This window comes from Salmo salar, chromosome ssa01, assembly GCF_905237065.1.
Source record: "Salmo salar chromosome ssa01, Ssal_v3.1, whole genome shotgun sequence".
NCBI lineage: Eukaryota > Metazoa > Chordata > Actinopteri > Salmoniformes > Salmonidae > Salmo > Salmo salar.
The window spans coordinates 54,507,666-54,526,211 of record NC_059442.1 but is presented as its reverse complement, the minus strand read 5'-3'; the positions used below and the strand labels follow the sequence as shown (position 1 = coordinate 54,526,211).

Below are 18,546 nucleotides of genomic sequence, written 5' to 3'. Positions count from 1 at the left end.
CGAGCTCCCTTCCATCCAGGACCTCTATAACAGGCGGTGTCAAAGGAGGAAGGCCCCCAAAAATTGTAGGACTCCAGCCACCCAAGCCACAGACTGTTTTTCTTACTACCGCATTGTAAGCGGAACCAACCGGACCCTGAACAACATCTACCCCAAAAGCCATAAGACTTCTAAAGAAGACTGCTAAATAGCTTATCAAATGACTACCCGGACGACCTGCATTGAACCTTTTTTGCACCGACTCTCTTGCACAGACTCAATACTCACACACTCACACATACTTACACACTCAACACATATGCTGCTGCTAGTCACTTAGACCTATTTGTACAGTACATAACTACCTCCATTACCTCATACCCCTGCACATCGACTCGGTGCTGGTACTCCCTGTATATAGCTATGTTATTTTCTACTCCCTATATATTCTATAGCCTTGTTATTTTTACTCATTATTTTTATTTGTTATTCTCTGTCACTATTTATTTAAATGTTTAATAAAAAATCTTTAACTCTGCATTGTTGGAAAAGTAAGTGAGCATTTTTTACTGTTAGTCTACACCTGTTGTCTACGAAGTATGTGACAAATAAAATGTGATTCATATTTTGATATATATTTTTATGGTCCATAAAAGAGGGGGTGGGTTCCTTCTCCTTCTGCGGGTCCAATAATGAGCCCTTTCTTCCCCGTTCCCAACCTTCTCCAATTGATTTTTGCCAGGAAAATGAATACAGTCTCCAAGGTTCTGGGGGTCAGAGGCAGAGCGCATCCCTGCAGAAGAGGGGCGGCGCTGGGTAGAAATGAACAGCAGTAGCCCTACCGTGGGACCTCTGGAGCTCCCTGATGAAAGCTGCTATTGGCTTCCGAGGAGGGCGGATCCCGCTGCTTTATGATCCATTGTCAGTTTGTTTTTGTCGAACACCAAACATCGGGGAAGATATTTGATGTTCACAATGCCAGACCGTGTGATTCACATCAAATAGGTCTGCCTGGGCAAAGTAGGGCTTTTACATGCGGTCGGTAATTGGTTGAAATGAATAATCTGGCTAGAACGATCTAAACCTTTATTTGAACCCCTCAAGGACACAGAATTTGTCTTTTTATAAAGGCATAAAGTAACCGTAACCATATTTCTGTAAGTAATTCTCTCCAAGTGGGGTTTAATCTGTCTTCCCCAGTCAGCAGGGCGGCTGCACACGTTCAAGCCCACAATGGCATCCTGTGTGTGAGGCACTCCTCCACTAATTACTAACTCATTAAAGCGCTGGCTAATTAGATTGGATGTAATGCTCTTTTAAACAGATTCAACCTCCTTCATTTTAACAGCCTAATTGCATTCCTATGCTTTTTGCGGGGGAACATCTTTCAAAGCCATCCCGTTTGGCCCTAAGATGAAGGGTTTCCACAATGGCCTCTGAGCACGGAGGTATCGTGTCCTGGAACCCTCAGCTGTATGCCTCACTTGTTCCTCTATGGAAGATATGTCTGTGGAACTCTATGTAAACCATGGGTTTAACGAAATAGATCACGCGCACAGTTACAAGAGTGTTTTGTTTAGTATGTTTGTAACTGGGATGAACTTATGGGCCAAATGACCAGGAAATGCGGGAATCTTTAGAGCATGGACGACCGGAGTCCAATCACGCACATTATATCCAGATGATTTGAAATGTGGCTTGTTGATTTTTGAGTAGTTCTAAGGACGTTCTGATCTTACTGAACAGTCTTTTTTTTTCTTTTTTTTCGGCCCTCTTCCCTTCTCACATGACCTAATGATATACAGTGCTTCTCTGTCATTTGGAGAGCTTTGAAAGGAGCGCACAGAGGACCCTGGAGACAGCTTACAGGCTTACGTGGGCCCAAAAATCCTATTTTCCCTGGGTGTTGTATTTACAGGAGAGCAGACTGCTCCCACTCACTGGCACTGGTCCTCAGCTCACTTACATCTCAATGCTTCCTTTTAAGGGGGCTAGTAAAGGGTCTGATTGATGCTGCGATTGTACGCATAAGAAAGGACATCTGTGTAAGAAAAGTCCCCCTCACTCTGTTCCGGTTTTATATTTATCATTATTATTATAATACAAAAAAGCATGCCATAATTTCTGTTATCTGAGAGGCTGAGGCTCCCATTTACATTTGGCTTTTCATGCTGCGGCCATGTGCTCTTGAGTCGATGCACTGGAGTATAACTAAGCTAGCATGGAGGATATCCAACCATTTAAATAAAGCCCCGGGAATTTTACATAACACATCATCGGCAAGCATTGGTTTTTTACATAAAGACAAAGAGGCCACAAAGAGGGACCAGACCGGGTCTTAGCCGAGCCAACCGACTGCGTGTTTTGCTGGCTCCTCTAAAGCTTCACGGTCCTGTGCTCACTGTTTGTGCTCTGAGAACGCCTCTGCCAGTACCAAGGAGAAAGCTGCTTATTTTTTGCCCTGAGAAATAATTTTTGTCTCTGCCCTCAAAACTGAAACCTGTCCTCCAACGTTTGTGTCCCTCAGCTGTCCTGGCTCAGAGAGGGACAAGACCTCATGTCCAAGGAGTTGACGCACACGGCCACCATATTTAAAGTCCATGAATTGTCCCTTTGACGTGTCACCCTCAACCACCATTATGAATGGTTTATGAAGAGTTGTGTCCCTATGGAAGGAGTAGGAAAGGTTGTTGATGCAGAGATATGGAGTACGTTCTGATAAATCCCTCTCGGAGCTGACTGACGGATTCCGCAAAGATGCCCCAAACTAATATATTTAATTGTGGGCCCTGGCAATAAAGCTGTATCTCATTGGACAGCCAAGGAGGCCACTTCGTCAATGCAAGGCCACATCCTGTAGCCACTGGCAGCATGGGACAGGGACAAAAATCAAAGTTACTGCCTATGGCCCCGTGCTATCTGACTGACTGACCTGCCATCACGTCACTGATTACTATTGACATGGAGAGCTGCCACTGTCAGTGGTTGCTCTGGCATGGTGATGTGGACGTGAATTAACCTACACATCGTTAAAAAGTGCAAGTGCAACATAGCTAAGTCATTGCAAACTTCCAGCCTCTGTTGAACACACTTAAAATGAGATTTGTTCCCTTCTCTGCCTGTATGATCCTAATCCAGTTAGGAATAGGAAAAGGCTACATATTAAATCAGATAACAATCTAGATTGATTAACAGTCCGTGACAACATTAGCGGCCTTCTCCCAAAGCTGAGGGAAAATCAATAGGCTCAAAGACCTTGCATTTGCATGAGTGTCTAACCACCCCCCCACCCCTAATGGGACTACTTTCTGATGAGAAAAAATTACAAGTTGAAATATTATTTTTGATTATTGGACATCCATAGCAAAATATGATTTACATTAATGAGAATAAGTATATTAAAGGCATTTCATCTCCAGCTTCCATAACTATTGAATAATGGCCTTGGCAGCCATGCATGGGGCCGAACAAAAGAGAGGGGAGGTAATGTCATATTAATTACTAATGGATGCCTCCATTGTTCAACCTTTTTTAGGCCAATCTAATAATGCAGATAATATTCATCATCTGCGTATCTTAAAAAAAGATATAATCTCGTTAGCCCCGTAACCGCATATTTACTTAAAGAAAGTGGTTATTCACCACGCTGGCCTTTTAAATCACCGGTTTATTTGAAGATGGGTTTCAAAGGAAGATTAGATTTCGGAGAAAGATGTCCTTTCATGTCGCCGTACAGATGCCTGTCTGCTGCAGTTAGAAACTAGGACTTTGACCTCGTCTGGGCAACAGATATCGAGCAATTTCCTCGAAGCCATGTCATGCTGTCTGAGTTACTATGCTATTCAGTTTGTCACCAAATTAGTGTTGCATCCTGTTGTCATATAGCTATATAGGTTATGCGATCTTCTTAATTAGTATATACTGTGCTCTGTCGTGTCATGAATTATGTTGTGTTCACATTCTAGCGAGTGGTACAACTGCTAAGGAGTTGTCTGGTCTTAGCAAACCTTTTTATAGCACTCTGAGCTACTTCATGGCCAGGTAAAATTATTTTAAAGGTCCCACATATCCTCAACATTAAGTTTAGTTCCCAACATTTTAATCCCAGACAGTATGATGCGAAAAGTACTGCACCGTTACTGGCTGTTCGCGGCCCCACTCCAAAACAAGCCACATTGCCAGGCGCTACAAATTCTTAGCCAGCCCTTTTAATTTGAGGTGAATAACTCAAGCCAGCTTGATCACTTACACATGCTTTGTGTATTTAGATGCTAAAATACAAACAAGAACTGCAATTGTAAGACTAAAGTGATTTGCACCTTAACATAGCAGTTTAGAACTTGATCATGTCGTATTTTAACATTTTTTAATAAGTAGCTCACCCAAATGTTTCCATCTGCCATTGAGCTTGGCTTGCACACTCCACAACCATTAAGCAGGTCAGCGGCATAACAGGCACCACAGGTGTAATTTTCATTTGCTTTGATGTCCTGATTTTACACCCTCGTTAAAATGTGCTGAAGTTGCAGCACAGTATTAGCAAATATGCAGTTGGAATGTACAAACATGAATCATTCGTTCCTTTTTAACGGGCTTCTGCTCCTGCACTGAAAATTGGGCTTCTTCTAAAACCAATTTATTGAGTGCAATTTGGAGATCTAATATTCTAATTGGTATTTGTGTTATAGGTACCTTGAATACCTTGGTATGCCTTGGGTTCAAGGATACAGCAAGGGGTTTCATAGAAAATGTAAAATCATCAAAATAGCTACAGATGTACTATCTTAATTTGAACATTTTCTCACAGCAGGGAAAATAATCCTGCAGTAAGAGGTCATGTGAATTATTATGTGGATTATAATTAATGGACATTATTACATTTACGTCATTTAGCAGACGCTCTTATCCAGAGCGACTTACAAATTGGTGCATTCACCTTATGATATCCAGTGGAACAACCACTTTACAATAGTACATCTATATCTTTTTTGTGGGGGGATAGAAGGATTACTTAATCCTATCCCAGGTATTATTGTAGGGGTTGATATATTTTTCGTTTGGGGCAGATCAAGTCTGACATTTTAAGTGGAAATTAAACACTTTAGAAGCCTTTTTAACCCTCGAATACACTAGAAGTTTGCATTTCCTAATTATCTCTGACAACAGAGTGATCAAGTTAAGATGGTGTATCAAGTTTCAAGTATATCTTTAGATCACTGTGAATTCTTCTTTATTTCACCAAATGAAAATGTATTAAAAGAACCTCCTTTGGAAATGGAACCTGCTATTATGTACTCTATATCGAACCTTTTTAATGAAGTTATTCAACTCTTCAATCTATATCACCTGAATGATATTATACAGAGCAAAATCCCAAGGCATTAGAAGGCCTCTTTTAAAGTCTGAATCATATTAGGTATAGACAACATATTCTGGTTTCTTGTTTTTTGTTGAACGTCATTGCCGTGATGGTTTTATTGCTTTAGAGCCCTCCGGCGGGCAGGTTAGGGGAGCGACTGCTACGACTGATGAGCGTGGCAGGAAATTGGCAGATGGAAGCATCCATTTCAGCGCTAATTAGAGGGTCCACCAGCCTGAGGACTGACAAGGTTCAACTGGCCAATGTAGTGCCTGCCAGCTCCTATCCCGTGCGTTTTATAAAATGCTCTTTAATTCCCAGGCACAATATCATTAACTTTGTAAGTGGATGAACACAATGGACAAGCAATTTAATTAACTTCAACCATTGGATGTTGGAGGGGAGACTAAATGAAATGAATGCACAATATTTCCTAGGGAGGCAGCCAACCTTGGGATCGGGGCCTGATTGTTGGCAGGTCAGGCCGCTGCTGTGGGTTTGGCCAATTACATCCTTGTTTAGACCATCCATAATATTTTCTCCAAAAGAAAATAAAATCAGTGGATTTGGAGATCAATCATGTGTGCATGTCACTCCAATTTCCAGGTTGGATCTTAGAATAATGAGCAGGAGCTGCTTTCTGCTTTCTAGAAGTTACCCAGCTCAGTTCCCTTCAAAGCATAGGGGTCTAGACTCTCTGAGACAGACCGTTTCTGCCAGCTTTATAGACAGACCGTTTCAGGTCCAGGATCAGTGTTATGGTTTTGTAGACAATTTTAAAGCAATTATAGGCTCAAACAATCAACACTTTCCCCATTTTTCTGCTCACTTATCCCTGGAATGTTGAAGATCCCTTACCCCCTTATAGTGTTAACTTATGTCATTGCTGTAAAATAGGTGTGTTAGTACTTGTAATTCCATACCGTTGTTAATTCTATTTTCCACAAACGTACTTAAGAAGGTAGTTACTTTGGTTGCTACTCTGCTAAAAGATGGAATATCTCTGGCCCTATGGAATATAAAAGTGTGACCTAAGAAAAAGCAGTTTGTGGGCATTTCAAGAACGATCGTCTATTCTCATTGACTTAGCTGGATAAATAAAGATGGATGAATCCTAAGAACAATGCATTGCCTTATAAGAATGGCACCCTTGTATTTCTTTGCAAGATCCCCCTGTGAGATGTGTGTACGCATCACGGGCCAAATACCTATGGCACCACCGTCTTCTAAACGCTCCCCCCCCATTGACAAGGGCTCCTTTGCGGAAATGATCGATGGCTAAACATTCAGCCTGTTTTTCAAATAAGAGGAAGTGACAGAATAACTTTTAATGAGAGTTTTGTCTGTGTATCCAGTCAGGCCTTCCACCAGACGATGAATAATAGACACTGTGGCTCAATACTCTGAATACTCAATCAATTGGACTGTGAGTGGTGCTTCGCAAACACGTATGGCAGCGCCGGGTGGGGGGTGGGGGGTGGGTAAAAGTACTAAAGCGGTCTCGGATCTGTATTTCTCTGCTGAAAAGCAAGCCTTCTCTATTGACGCTTTCTACTGCCCGGGGTGTTTTCATTGCAGAGGATGACAAACAGCTTGTTGGTGCAGTATTGGAGATTTGTGCAGCGCTTCCCCTCACACAAGGCGCACAAGTAAGCCTGGTCCTTGAATATCAAGTGGTCTAGCTCTCTCATTGCGCCCTGTCTGGTCGGGATAACCGTTGAAGTAACGCCATAGAATGTATTGCTTGTTCAAAGTAGGACTTACGTGTAAAATGCGACGCTAAGTGTTCATTATGGACATGATGCATTGAGTAACTATCGTTGTGGTGCAATCTTGTTTGATTTACAGTATCTTTGGTGTTGGATAACGTAGTGTGAGGTTGGTTGAAGACTGTCTGCATGGCAACCAATGAGTGAATTGTGTACCCATTAGATTAGTCAGTATCCATGTTCAGGCACCAAGCGTATGAGGGACTGTGGCTTGCCTGTGCTTTTGATGCATGGCAACACCGTTCCATCATGACAGCATATATCACTGACCTTTTACATCTAAAGACTCTGTGTGCGTGTTGTCGTTGTGCGTGCATATGTATGTGCGTAAGCTACAGTTGAAGTCGGAAGTTTACATTAATATTAGGTTGGAGTCATTAAAACTCATTTTTCAACCAGTCCACAAATTTCTTGTTATCAAAATATAGTTTTGTCAAGTCGGTTAGGACATCTACTTTGTGCATGACACAAGTCATTTTTCCAACAATTGTTAACAGAGATTATTTCACTTATAATTCACTGTATCACAATTCCAGTGCGTCAGAAGTTTACATACACTGAGTTGACTGTGCCTTTAAACAGCTTGGAAAATTCCAGAAAATTATGTCATGGCTTTAGAAGCTTCTGATAGGCTAATTGACATCATTTGAGTCAGTTGGAGGTGTACCTGTGGATGTATTTCAAGGCCTACCTTCAAACTCAGTGCCTCTTTGCTTGGCATCATGGGAAAATCAAAAGAAATCAGCCAAGACCTCAGAATTTTTTTTTTTTTGACCTTCACAAGTCTGGTTCATCCTTGGGAGCAATTTCCAAATGCCTGAAAGTACCACGTTCATCTGTACAAACAATAGTACGCAAGTATAACACCATGGGACCACGCAGCCGTCATACCGGTCAGGAAGGAGACACGTTCTGTCTCCTAGAGATGAACGCACTTTGGTGCGAAAAGTGCAAATCAATCCCAGAACAACAGCAAAGGACCTTGTGAAGATGCTGGAGGAAACAGATACAAAAGTATCTATATCCACAGTAAAACGAGTCCTATATCGACATAACCTGAAAGGCCGCTCAGCAAGGAAGAAGGGACTGCTCCAAAACCGCCATAAAAAAGCCAGACTACGGTTTGCAACTGCAAATGGGGACAAAGTCCGTACATTTTGGAGAAATGTCGTCTTGTCTGATGAAATAAAAATAGAACTATTTGGCCATAATGACCATCGTTATGTTTGGAGGAAAAAGGGTGAGGCTTGCAAGCCGAAGAACACCATCCCAACTGTGAAGCACAGGGGTGGCAGCATCATGTTGTGGGGGTGCTTTGCTGCAGTAGGGACTGGTGCACTTCACAAAATAGATCTGCATCATGAGGAAGGAAAATTGTGTGCATATGTTGAAGCAACATCTCAAGACATCAGTCAAGAAGTTAAATCTTGGTCGCAATCGGGTCTTCCAAATGGACAATGACCCCAAGCATACTTCCAAAGTTGTGGCAAAATGGCTTAAGGACAACAAAGTCAAGGTATTGGAATGGCCATCATAAAGCCCTGACCTCAATCCTATAGACAATTTGTGGGCAGAACTGAAAAAGTGTGTGCGAGCAAGGAGGCCTACAAACCTGACTCAGTTACACCAACTCTATCAGGAGGAATGGGCCAAAATTCACCCATCTTTTTGTGGGAAGCTTGTGGAAGGCTACCTGAAACGTTTGACCCAGGCTGCTAAACAATTTAAAGGCAATGCTACCGAATACTAATTGAGTGTATGTAAGTTTCTGACCCACTGGGAATGTGATGAAAACTGAAATAAATCATTCTCTCTACTATTAATCTGAAATATCACATTCTTATAATAAAGTGGTGATCCTAACTGACCTAAGACAGGGAATTCTTACTAGGATTAAATGTCAGGAATTGTGAAAACTGAGTTTAAATGTATTTGGCTAAGGTGTATGTAAACTTCCGACTTCAACTGTATATTGTGTGTGTGTGTGTGTGTGTGTGTGTGTGTGTGTGTGTGTGTGTGTGTGTGTGTGTGTGTGTGTGTATTCACGTGACTTGACAGATGAAGGGACTCCAGGGATTTATTTGCGAGGAGACTGACACAGCTGCTGTTGGGAAAGCTGAACAGCCCATTTCCACATTTCATTTGGCCCTGCCTGGACCGAGAGGGCACAATATTTTAGACCGGAAAAATAAAATCTAATAGAAACCCCATGGAGATAAGCCATCCTTTGCTCCCAGAGCAGGTACACTACAGCCATCCACTGCCATAGATAACACTGGTCCCTCTGACGGTAGTGAGCACTTTCCATGCTGTCCCTGTTTGGAACTCTCCTTATCCGTCTTACTTTATAACGGGCTCCTAAAATAGTTGTGTGTGTCTCTGTCACAGTCTCAAAATGCTCATCAGGATATTCAGTGCATTGCATCGCTGGTGGCTTGAGGATAGTATGCTATTTGCCCCCCAGAAGTGCACAGTGACACGGGAGTGTGTTGAGGCTACTCTCTTGGGACAGACTGTGCTCCTCAGGGCGGAATGGAGAAATTATTACTTTTATGTTTGCTTTATGGCTCATTTTTCACATTAAATGCAGAAAATCCATTAGAGGTCACTGATTCTGTACTTCTTTTCATCTACTATAACTAATTTCTGCAGCAGAGTATCGATATAGCACTCAGTGAAACAGACTATGCAGGCTTCTGGATCTCTCAACTCTCCAGCCCCTATCTACTGGGGTTTTTGGAAATATCATCTCTCTCTCTCTCACTCTCGCACTCTCTCACAGCCATGACTACATATGTGACCGACCGGCTCGATTTAGTCTTATGTAGCAAACTTTTTTTTACATTGGATAAAAGTAGAGACTCCGAGAGAAAATTGTGTATCATACACTACAGTTGAGGAACAATGGGAAAGTAATTCTGATTTAAAAGTTGATAAACCTCAGTTTTGATAAAATGGCTCTTGAATTTTTTTGGTACCTTCTGGAGAGCTCTTCTTTGCATACACCCATTCAGCATCGTTCACACCATCTTAAAAGCTTTAGCCCCACTCATCTCTTTAAGGGATCACATGTGAGGCTATGTACTAAACAACCAAAGATTTCAAGACTAAAGTCTGGCTTAAACCACGGGGTGTGTTCGGAAATGTAATATTGAGTGCCGGAGTGTGCTCTGGGCGTTCGTAAATTCAGAGCGCTTCGCTCTGCCCGAAAAGTAGGGTTGATCCGAGCGTTCTGACCTAACAGCAGCAGCCAAGCTAACTGGCTAGCTTGCAAGCTACTTCCAAACACAAATGAGAGAACAGCTCACTCTGACCATTTCACTCGCCCTAGCAGATCTGGTTAGGCTGTTTGTATGTTATCCAGAGCATTGGTGACTGCAACTGTGCTGTATTACGCTTTTTTGCCATTTACTGACACTGGCCATGTTCGAGTGTTGAGCGTTTGTAAATGTGTCAGTTATTCTACGCTCTGGCACACTAAGACGAGTGTTCTGAAATCGGAGTAGATAGCCAAAGCGAATTTGCCAGCTACGGCTATCGACAGTTGTTGCAGTGACATCATGAACATTCTATTGAAATAGTTACTTGCATAGTGGAGTCTTTTGTTAAGACATGTAGCTAGCTAGCTAAACAATGAACCATAATCCCAACTCAACTTTACACCCCTGCATGAATCTGCAGGTAGTTAACCAACCAGCTTCAATGTTAGCAAGCTAAAATTAGGCTATAGCTAGCAATGCAAATGGCTCTGAGATACAAATAATATTACTACACAGATCATACACAACTTTAGCTAGCTAGCTAACTGCACACTAACTTCAAATTAAAATGACTTTCTGACAATTAGAAATGTGTATCTATAAATGTTGCTAGCTATACTCTTACCTGTATACATGGATGGACACTTCTTCCTCTGTCACGGATACCATGGTTGCCCTTAGTTTGAAGATGTAATCCGGAGAAAGGTGTTTTATACAACAGCCTTCTGTGTGTTCTCTTTTCGACTCCGTCTGCATATTTGCAATCATATTCTCCATCTCCTTGGTTATCATACTCTAATTCCACTGATTTCAAAACTCGGACCTCCAGAATGTGGAGAGCCACACTTGTGCATTTCTACTCCATGATCTCTTTCAAAAAAGCTGTGTTAGAAAGGATTACCTACCCATACTGACAAGTTCATATTATAGAGTTCAGACCAACTCAAACATTTAACTGGTACTGTGTGTATATACACTGCTCAAAAAAATAAAGGGAACACTAAAATAACACATCCTAGATCTGAATGAATGAAATAATCTTATTAAATACTTTTTCTTTACATAGTTGAATGTGCTGACAACAAAATCACACAACAATAATCAATGGAAATCCAATTTATCAACCCATGGAGGTCTGGATTTGGAGTCGCACTCAAAATTAAAGTGGAAAACCACACTACAGGCTGATCCAACTTTGATGTAATGTCCTTAAAACAAGTCAAAATGAGGCTCAGTAGTGTGTGTGGCCTCCACGTGACTGTATGACCTCCCTACACCGCCTGGGCATGCTCCTGATGAGGTAGCGGATGGTCTCCTGAGGGATCTCCTCCCAGACCTGGACTAAAGCATCCGCCAACTCCTGGACAGTCTGTGGTGCATGTGGTGGATGGAGCGAGACATGATGTCCCAGATGTGCTCAATTGGATTCAGGTCTGGGGAACGGGCGGGCCAGTCCATAGCATCAATGCCTTCCTCTTGCAGGAACTGCTGACACACTCCAGCCACATGAGGTCTAGCATTGTCTTGCATTAGGAGGAACCCAGGGCCAACCGCACCAGCATATGGTCTCACAAGGGGTCTGAGGATCTCATCTCGGTACCTAATGGCAGTCAGGCTACCTCTGGCGAGCACATAGAGGGCTGTGCGGCCCCCCCCAAAGAAATGCCACCCCACACCATGACTGACCCACCGCCAAACCGGTCATGCTGGAACATGTTGCAGGCAGCAGAACGTTCTCCACGGCATCTCCAGACTCTTGTCACGTCTGTCACATGTCCTCAGTGTGAACCTGCTTTCATCTGTGAAGAGCACAAGGCGCCAGTGGCGAATTTGCGAATCTTGGTGTTCTCTGGCAAATGCCAAACGCCCTGCACGGTGTTGGGCTGTAAGCACAACCCCCACCTGTGGACGTCGGGCCCTCATACCAACCCCATGGAGTCTGTTTCTGACCGTTTGAGCAGACGCATCTACATTTGTGGCCTGCTGGAGGTCATTTTGCAGGGCTCTGGCAGTGCTCCTCCTGCTCCTCCTTGCACAAAGGGGAGGTAGCGGTCATGCTGCTGGGTTGTTGCCCTCCTACGGCCTCCTCCACGTCTCCTGATGTACTGGCCTGTCTCCTGGTAGCGCCTCCATGCTCTGGACACTACGCTGACAGACACAGCAAACCTTCTTGCCACAGCTCGCATTGATGTGCCATCCTGGATGAGCTGCACTACCTGAGCCACTTGTGTGGGTTGTAGACTCCGTCTCATGCTACCACTAGAGTGAAAGCACCGCCAGCATTCAAAAGTGACCAAAACATCAGCCAGGAAGCATAGAAACTGAGAAGTGGTCTGTGGTTCCCACCTGCAGAACCACTCCTTTATTGGGGGTGTCTTGCTAATTGCCTATAATTTCCACCTGTTGTCTATTCCATTTGCACAACAGCATGTGAAATGTATTGTCAATCAGTGTTGCTTCCTAAGTGGACAGTTTGATTTCACAGAAGTGTGATTGACTTGGAGTTACATTGTTGTTTAAGTGTTCCCTTTATTTTTTGGAGCAGTGTATATACACACCAACTCATTCCAGGTTTTTTTTATTTTTTTTAACTATTTTCTACATTGTAGAATAATAGTGAAGACATCGAAACTATGAAATAACACATATGGAATCATTATAGTAACCGAAAAAATATATGGTTCGGAGATGAACCCCCCACCCCCCCTCTTCCGGACCGCACTAAAACCCTGATTATGTCCCTGCATACACACACACACACACACACACACACACACACACACACACACACACACACACACACACACACCTATACAACTTCCATTGTGTAAGTGTGCTCACAGCGGTGTGGCCTATACGACTCCCGATAAGAGATAGCATTGCCAGTTTGGGCAGTAAAACCTGGCTTTTATGGAGAGGTCATTGTCTTTCTGTCTACAATTATGGCGATTACTCTTTTCCCCTAGCTCCCCCTGGCCCTCGCCAGTCACACTTAGAGTACATTTTACTAATGGAAAATTAAGTAGCGGTCGTGACAGTGGGGTTTATAAATATGTAAAATATACTTTTAATTATTTCAAGTGAATCTGGCAGCTAATCAATGAAGTGGGACGTGACAAACGTACGCTTGACACAGGCCATTGTAAAGCCACTGGTAAAAGATAAGCACATCCTGTCGGCACAGTCGGTCTCTAATTAATATTTTGAGCCTGTCATGTCCAGAGACAAATGGATTAATTGCAGCCCACTAATAATAGGTTCTTCATGAAGAGTGCCTGAGGCTGGGGGGAGCATAAAACCAGCCTGTCGGTGTTTTGAACCCTGATGCCAAATAAATATTTATTAGGCTAGAGGTTAAGTAGATTTTTCGTGATTACACAGATAGCCACTTAGGCACAATTGTTTATCATTTATTTGAAGTTTGATTCATTGCTATTTGTTTAAAGTCATCATATCAATTCTATTTTGGACGGTCGCATTCGCTGAGTTTTGTGGAGTAATCGATGTCCACTGAGCATTTATGAGTGTGCAGCAACCCATGGCTGCAACTAGTTGGTCTATGAGTTATTATGTTGCTTAGGCCCATACCTGTGCAGTAAACAAGCCATTTTGATTCTCTGTTGACTATAGGCTAGACCTACATAATGTTTGCGTATTTGAACATAAATCAGGTGGTTTAGAAATGGTAAGAATTTTACTGAGTTTAATTGAGTGGAAGTCATATTTTAGACTAATCTTTTTCTATTTTAGCTTAATTACTAGGGTGGTGTGGTATCCAGGTCATACCGTTTCTGTACCATACCGGGATATACGCTATTACCTCATGTGCACACAAGGGCCGCTATTCAAAAATATATGTATATGTTGACGCACGAAACAATTTAGGTACAGGGATCATCCAGGAGGGGATTGAATGTCTCTGCTGTAACCAAGAAGCTTTATCTTGACATCTAGCCACAGTTAGCAAGCTAGGAAACCAAATACATAGCTGGACCTGTTAGCTGGATATAATTGATTTGACACATCTTGGATTTCTTATAGTTATACTTGCAGTGGTATAGCACGCACCCCCCGCGAGACGGGGGTGACACCAACCCCCCTAAAATGTTATAAAACAAAAATATTTTTGGGGAACGGTATTCAAAATCGGACCGTCTGTATTTTGAATTACCCCAGTGTACGGTATATCGCCCAAGCCTATTTATTACTATTTATTCTGGATTGATACCAAATAGAAAATAAGCAGCAGCAACAACAAAAACAATAACATTAGTATCATTTTGACATCTAGCACAGTTTCTCCCCCTCATGTCCCCCTCTCTCGCTCTCTCACTCAGTGGCAGTTTGAGGTGAAAAATAGCATAAAGAAAAGCTAAGACAAATAAATAGGGGGCCCGTCATGGAAGCCGTCCTGCTGCTGTGGAGAAAGTTGACCTTGAGTCCACCCGCTTTTCCTCCATCCCTCACTTTTCTGTCCTTCAGAAAAAGGAGGGAGGAAGATGGAAGGAAGGAGCAGTGCGCAGCGGTGGGTCTGGGTCACCAGCCACTGTTCTCGTCAATTAAATGTGCGACAGTGTTTTCCGTTGGATGAACCTCCGTGTCAAGGAGATGGGCAGGACCTCATGTTTGTGCTTTCGACAAATCAGCCTATGTTTAATCTCAAGATGTCCCGGCGCTCATAAATAATGCAGGGCCGGCCCGGCGAGCCCCCAAACTCTCCCCCCTGCCAGAGAGGGAGTCTGCTCCGCGCCTCAAAGGACAACGGCACAAAATCGGACTATCCTCGCTCTCTCTCTCCCGCTGGTGTCCGTCTTCTCCCCTCTAGGGAGACGTATGCCTCTCTCTTTCCCTCTCTCTTTGCATCTCATGCGCCCTTCCTTGTCCCACCACTACCCAGTCCACTACCTGCACATGACTTAACTGGTCTACTGCAGTATTTTGGGAGTTTCTCCCTCTGTTGCTCTCTCTCACACACACACACACACATACACTCTCTCGCTCTCACACGTTTGTGTTGTCATTCAGCCTCTGTCCTTCTTCTCTCCCTAATATCTCTTTCTAACCGCTCTTTTCCTCTCTATGCTCTGTGTGCTGCAGTGTAGGAAGAGAAAGGAGGGTTGTAGGCAGCAGGAGCAATGACCAAATAACCCTCAAGCAAGGGTTGAGGGCTCACTATCTCAAAGACCCAGAGGACCAAGAGCAGTCTTTTCCTCTACTGCCTGGATGTAAAGAGAACAGTAAAAGGCACCCTAGAAAGCATGTCATGGTGTAGTGGACTGTGAACTGCATCAAATCCCCTGCATTCTATTTATTTTCCCTCAGTCAGTTTGTTTGGGTTGTCTACAGACTGGGGAAGCTTTGTGATTTGATTGTTCTTTCAGAAATTACGATTTTAATCCTATTGAAGTAGATCTTTGGTTGTTCCAAAGTCCATCTGAATGTGTCCTTTGATCAACTGGAATGATTTATTCTTCACATCAGGAAGCCTTGTACCAAGTGTAGGGTCTGAGGACTCTGTATTGAATGCACTGTACTGATAGTTCCCTACACTGGTAGTATACAACACACTACTTATATTGCTTGTATATTCCATTGACAGATTTCATTCAATGTCTGCTGTGGGGAAACAGTGGTGTGATCGGTTTCCTGGGATGGTTAGTGTATACCTTGTTGCCCTCCACATCAAAACTCTACAAATGAATGTAGCTTCGTACTACCTGGAACCAATCTTTATTTCTATTGCGCAGTAATATTTAGTGGTTCGTTATTTTCCAATCATCTCTGACTGAATGGTGGGTGAACAATTCTCCCAAATCTCATACCCTCTCTTTTTCTCTTCCAGGCACTAGGAAGTTGCTACTTTCTTCACGAATCATTGAAAAACATCCAGCAGTTTGATTTCAAAGGTGAGTCCCCCCCCCCCAATGAAATCTCCACTCCTGCTCTCTCACAGTCCCCCACCGTATAACACCCTACACGACCCATCACCACTTCCATCAAAACCAGTACAGTTGACATTGACTGGGGAAGATAATGTAAAGTGAGCGATAGAATGGTAATGCTTATTAATATTAGGATTTAATTCATGAGATTTCGGGCTCCACGGTAATTGTGTACAGAGGTTATTGGACAGTTACGGCGCTCTCATCAGCCCGGGGTGTCAGAGGGCCAGGGGCCCGGCGGCCAGGCTAATTAAAGAGGGGATATAGATGTGGAGCCACAACGTCGTTCCCATTACACCAGAGTCAGCATTAGCACCATGCACTCACCCCCAGTGAAGGACGGGGCGAGGGGGGGGGAAGGCGAGAGGACACACCCATGCACGCGGACATGGATACACACACATAAGCAGGCATATACGTGCACACACACACTCACCTTCACCCGTCAAACCCCCTGGAAAACAACATGCTTCTCTTACATGGGATTAGGATATGCTCAGAATGAGCTCATTCACACTGTACAAGACGTTACTGGACTGAATAAAAATTTTTACTTTGTAGCAAACATCAATTGTTTCACCTGCTTCCTTGGTAAAGAACTATGCCACATTTGCCAGGATCCATATTAATCCATTAAGCGTCTCAGAGTAGGATTGCTGATCAGGTCCCCCCTGTACATTCATTATAATCTAGTCAAAACTGATCCTAGATCAGCCCTGCTACTCTGAGACTCTTCATGGAAACGGTTCCAGATGTCACGTGACTGTGGAAGACATTTTTAGGCTCTGACCCCAGTTCAGGTTATGTTTTGTACTTACGCCGAGGCCATGACCCATACCCATAGTCATAGGATCCAATCTCCTCCAGAAATATATCTCAACTTCCTGTTGAGTTAAAATATTTAGAATACACAAGGTGCAATTTCCACAGCAAATTGCCCCAACAAAATGTAACTTAGGGCCCCCAAAAGTCTGGTGCCGGCTCTGACTGCGTGTTTGGATGTGGGTACACAGACCCGCGAGCCACTGCTGCCCCTCGTGATGAGTTCAGTTTTGTACCCCCACACCCATCAAAGTTGCCCATCCCGGCGCTATTTGGATCGCCTCGTCTAAGGCCTCCGTGTAAGTACAACACACAACCTGATCTTAGACTGGGTAGGCGTGGAGAATCTGTGCAGGAGAACCTCTATAGATACTTCCACTTACAACCAGCAGGTGGAGTAGTAGCCTGATGAAGCCCTGGATTTATGCACGCATGACTAGATCTAGATCTACAGAACTGCTTAGTAGGTTAAACTACATTAGTAGGTTTGGACTGCGAATCATGGCCTCTTAAACGACTAGCTTGTCTTGTGTCTTGTATTAATACGGCCTCTTTGGCTTTCTTTGTCTTTGTTCTTCCCCATAGCCAAGAAATTCAAGAAGGTGGTTGGGAAAGAGATCTACTCAGACACACTAGAGAGCACACCCATGTTGGAGAAGGAGAAGTTTCCTCAGGACTACTTCCCTGAGGTGTGTATCATTTCACTGCTGCTGTAGTGACTGAGTGGGACTGTCTCTCGGCCTCTACTGCATCCTGAAGTGCTGGGACTTTGATTGATATACAGTAGTGCTGTCAGTAATGGACACTACACAGCAATGTGACATGACGTCGCCATCTTAAAAAAAGATAACTTATGACTTAGCATGGAGCTTGACAATACATTTTAGGTGGTTGCATTTAGTCCCCATAATGCAGTAGGTATTGCAAGAGCTGAAAACATATTGGTGATAGCTCATACTTAAAAAAACATAAACATTTACTTTGTAAATTTCACAATGCACAATTTTTGGGACTTGCACCACTTTTTGTGCCGCTTGGTTTTAGAAATTTTTTCATATCGAAATAATTTATGTTGCATAATATTTTCAAAACTAGGTACAGTTAAAGTCGGAAGTTTACATACACTTAGGTTGGAGTCATTAACTCATTTTTCAACCACTCCACAAATTTCTTGTTAACAAACTATAGTTTTGGCAAGTCGGTTAGGACATCTACTTTGTGCATGACACAAGTAATTTTTCCAACAATTGTTTACAGACAGATTATTTCACTTATAATTCACTGTATCACAATTCCAGTGGGTCAGAAGTTTACATACACTAAGTTGACTGTGCCTTTAAACAGCTTGGAAAATTCCAGAAAATGATGTCATGGCTTTAAAGGCTTCTGGTAGGCTAATTGACATCATTTGAATC

General features: G+C 43.1%; 1 protein-coding gene across 2 annotated transcripts in view; it reads left to right on the top strand.

Annotated features, from left to right (window-relative positions):
• LOC106605012 (inositol polyphosphate-5-phosphatase A) overlaps positions 1 to 18,546 on the top strand; it is a 198,892-nt gene that overhangs the window by 108,504 nt on the left and 71,842 nt on the right. For both annotated transcript variants that reach the window (XM_014200229.2, XM_014200220.2), the window contains exons 5-6: positions 16,210 to 16,273; positions 17,717 to 17,820. In XM_014200229.2, the coding sequence (XP_014055704.1) occupies positions 16,210 to 16,273; positions 17,717 to 17,820 (168 nt within the window). The remainder of the gene's footprint in view (positions 1 to 16,209; positions 16,274 to 17,716; positions 17,821 to 18,546) is intronic.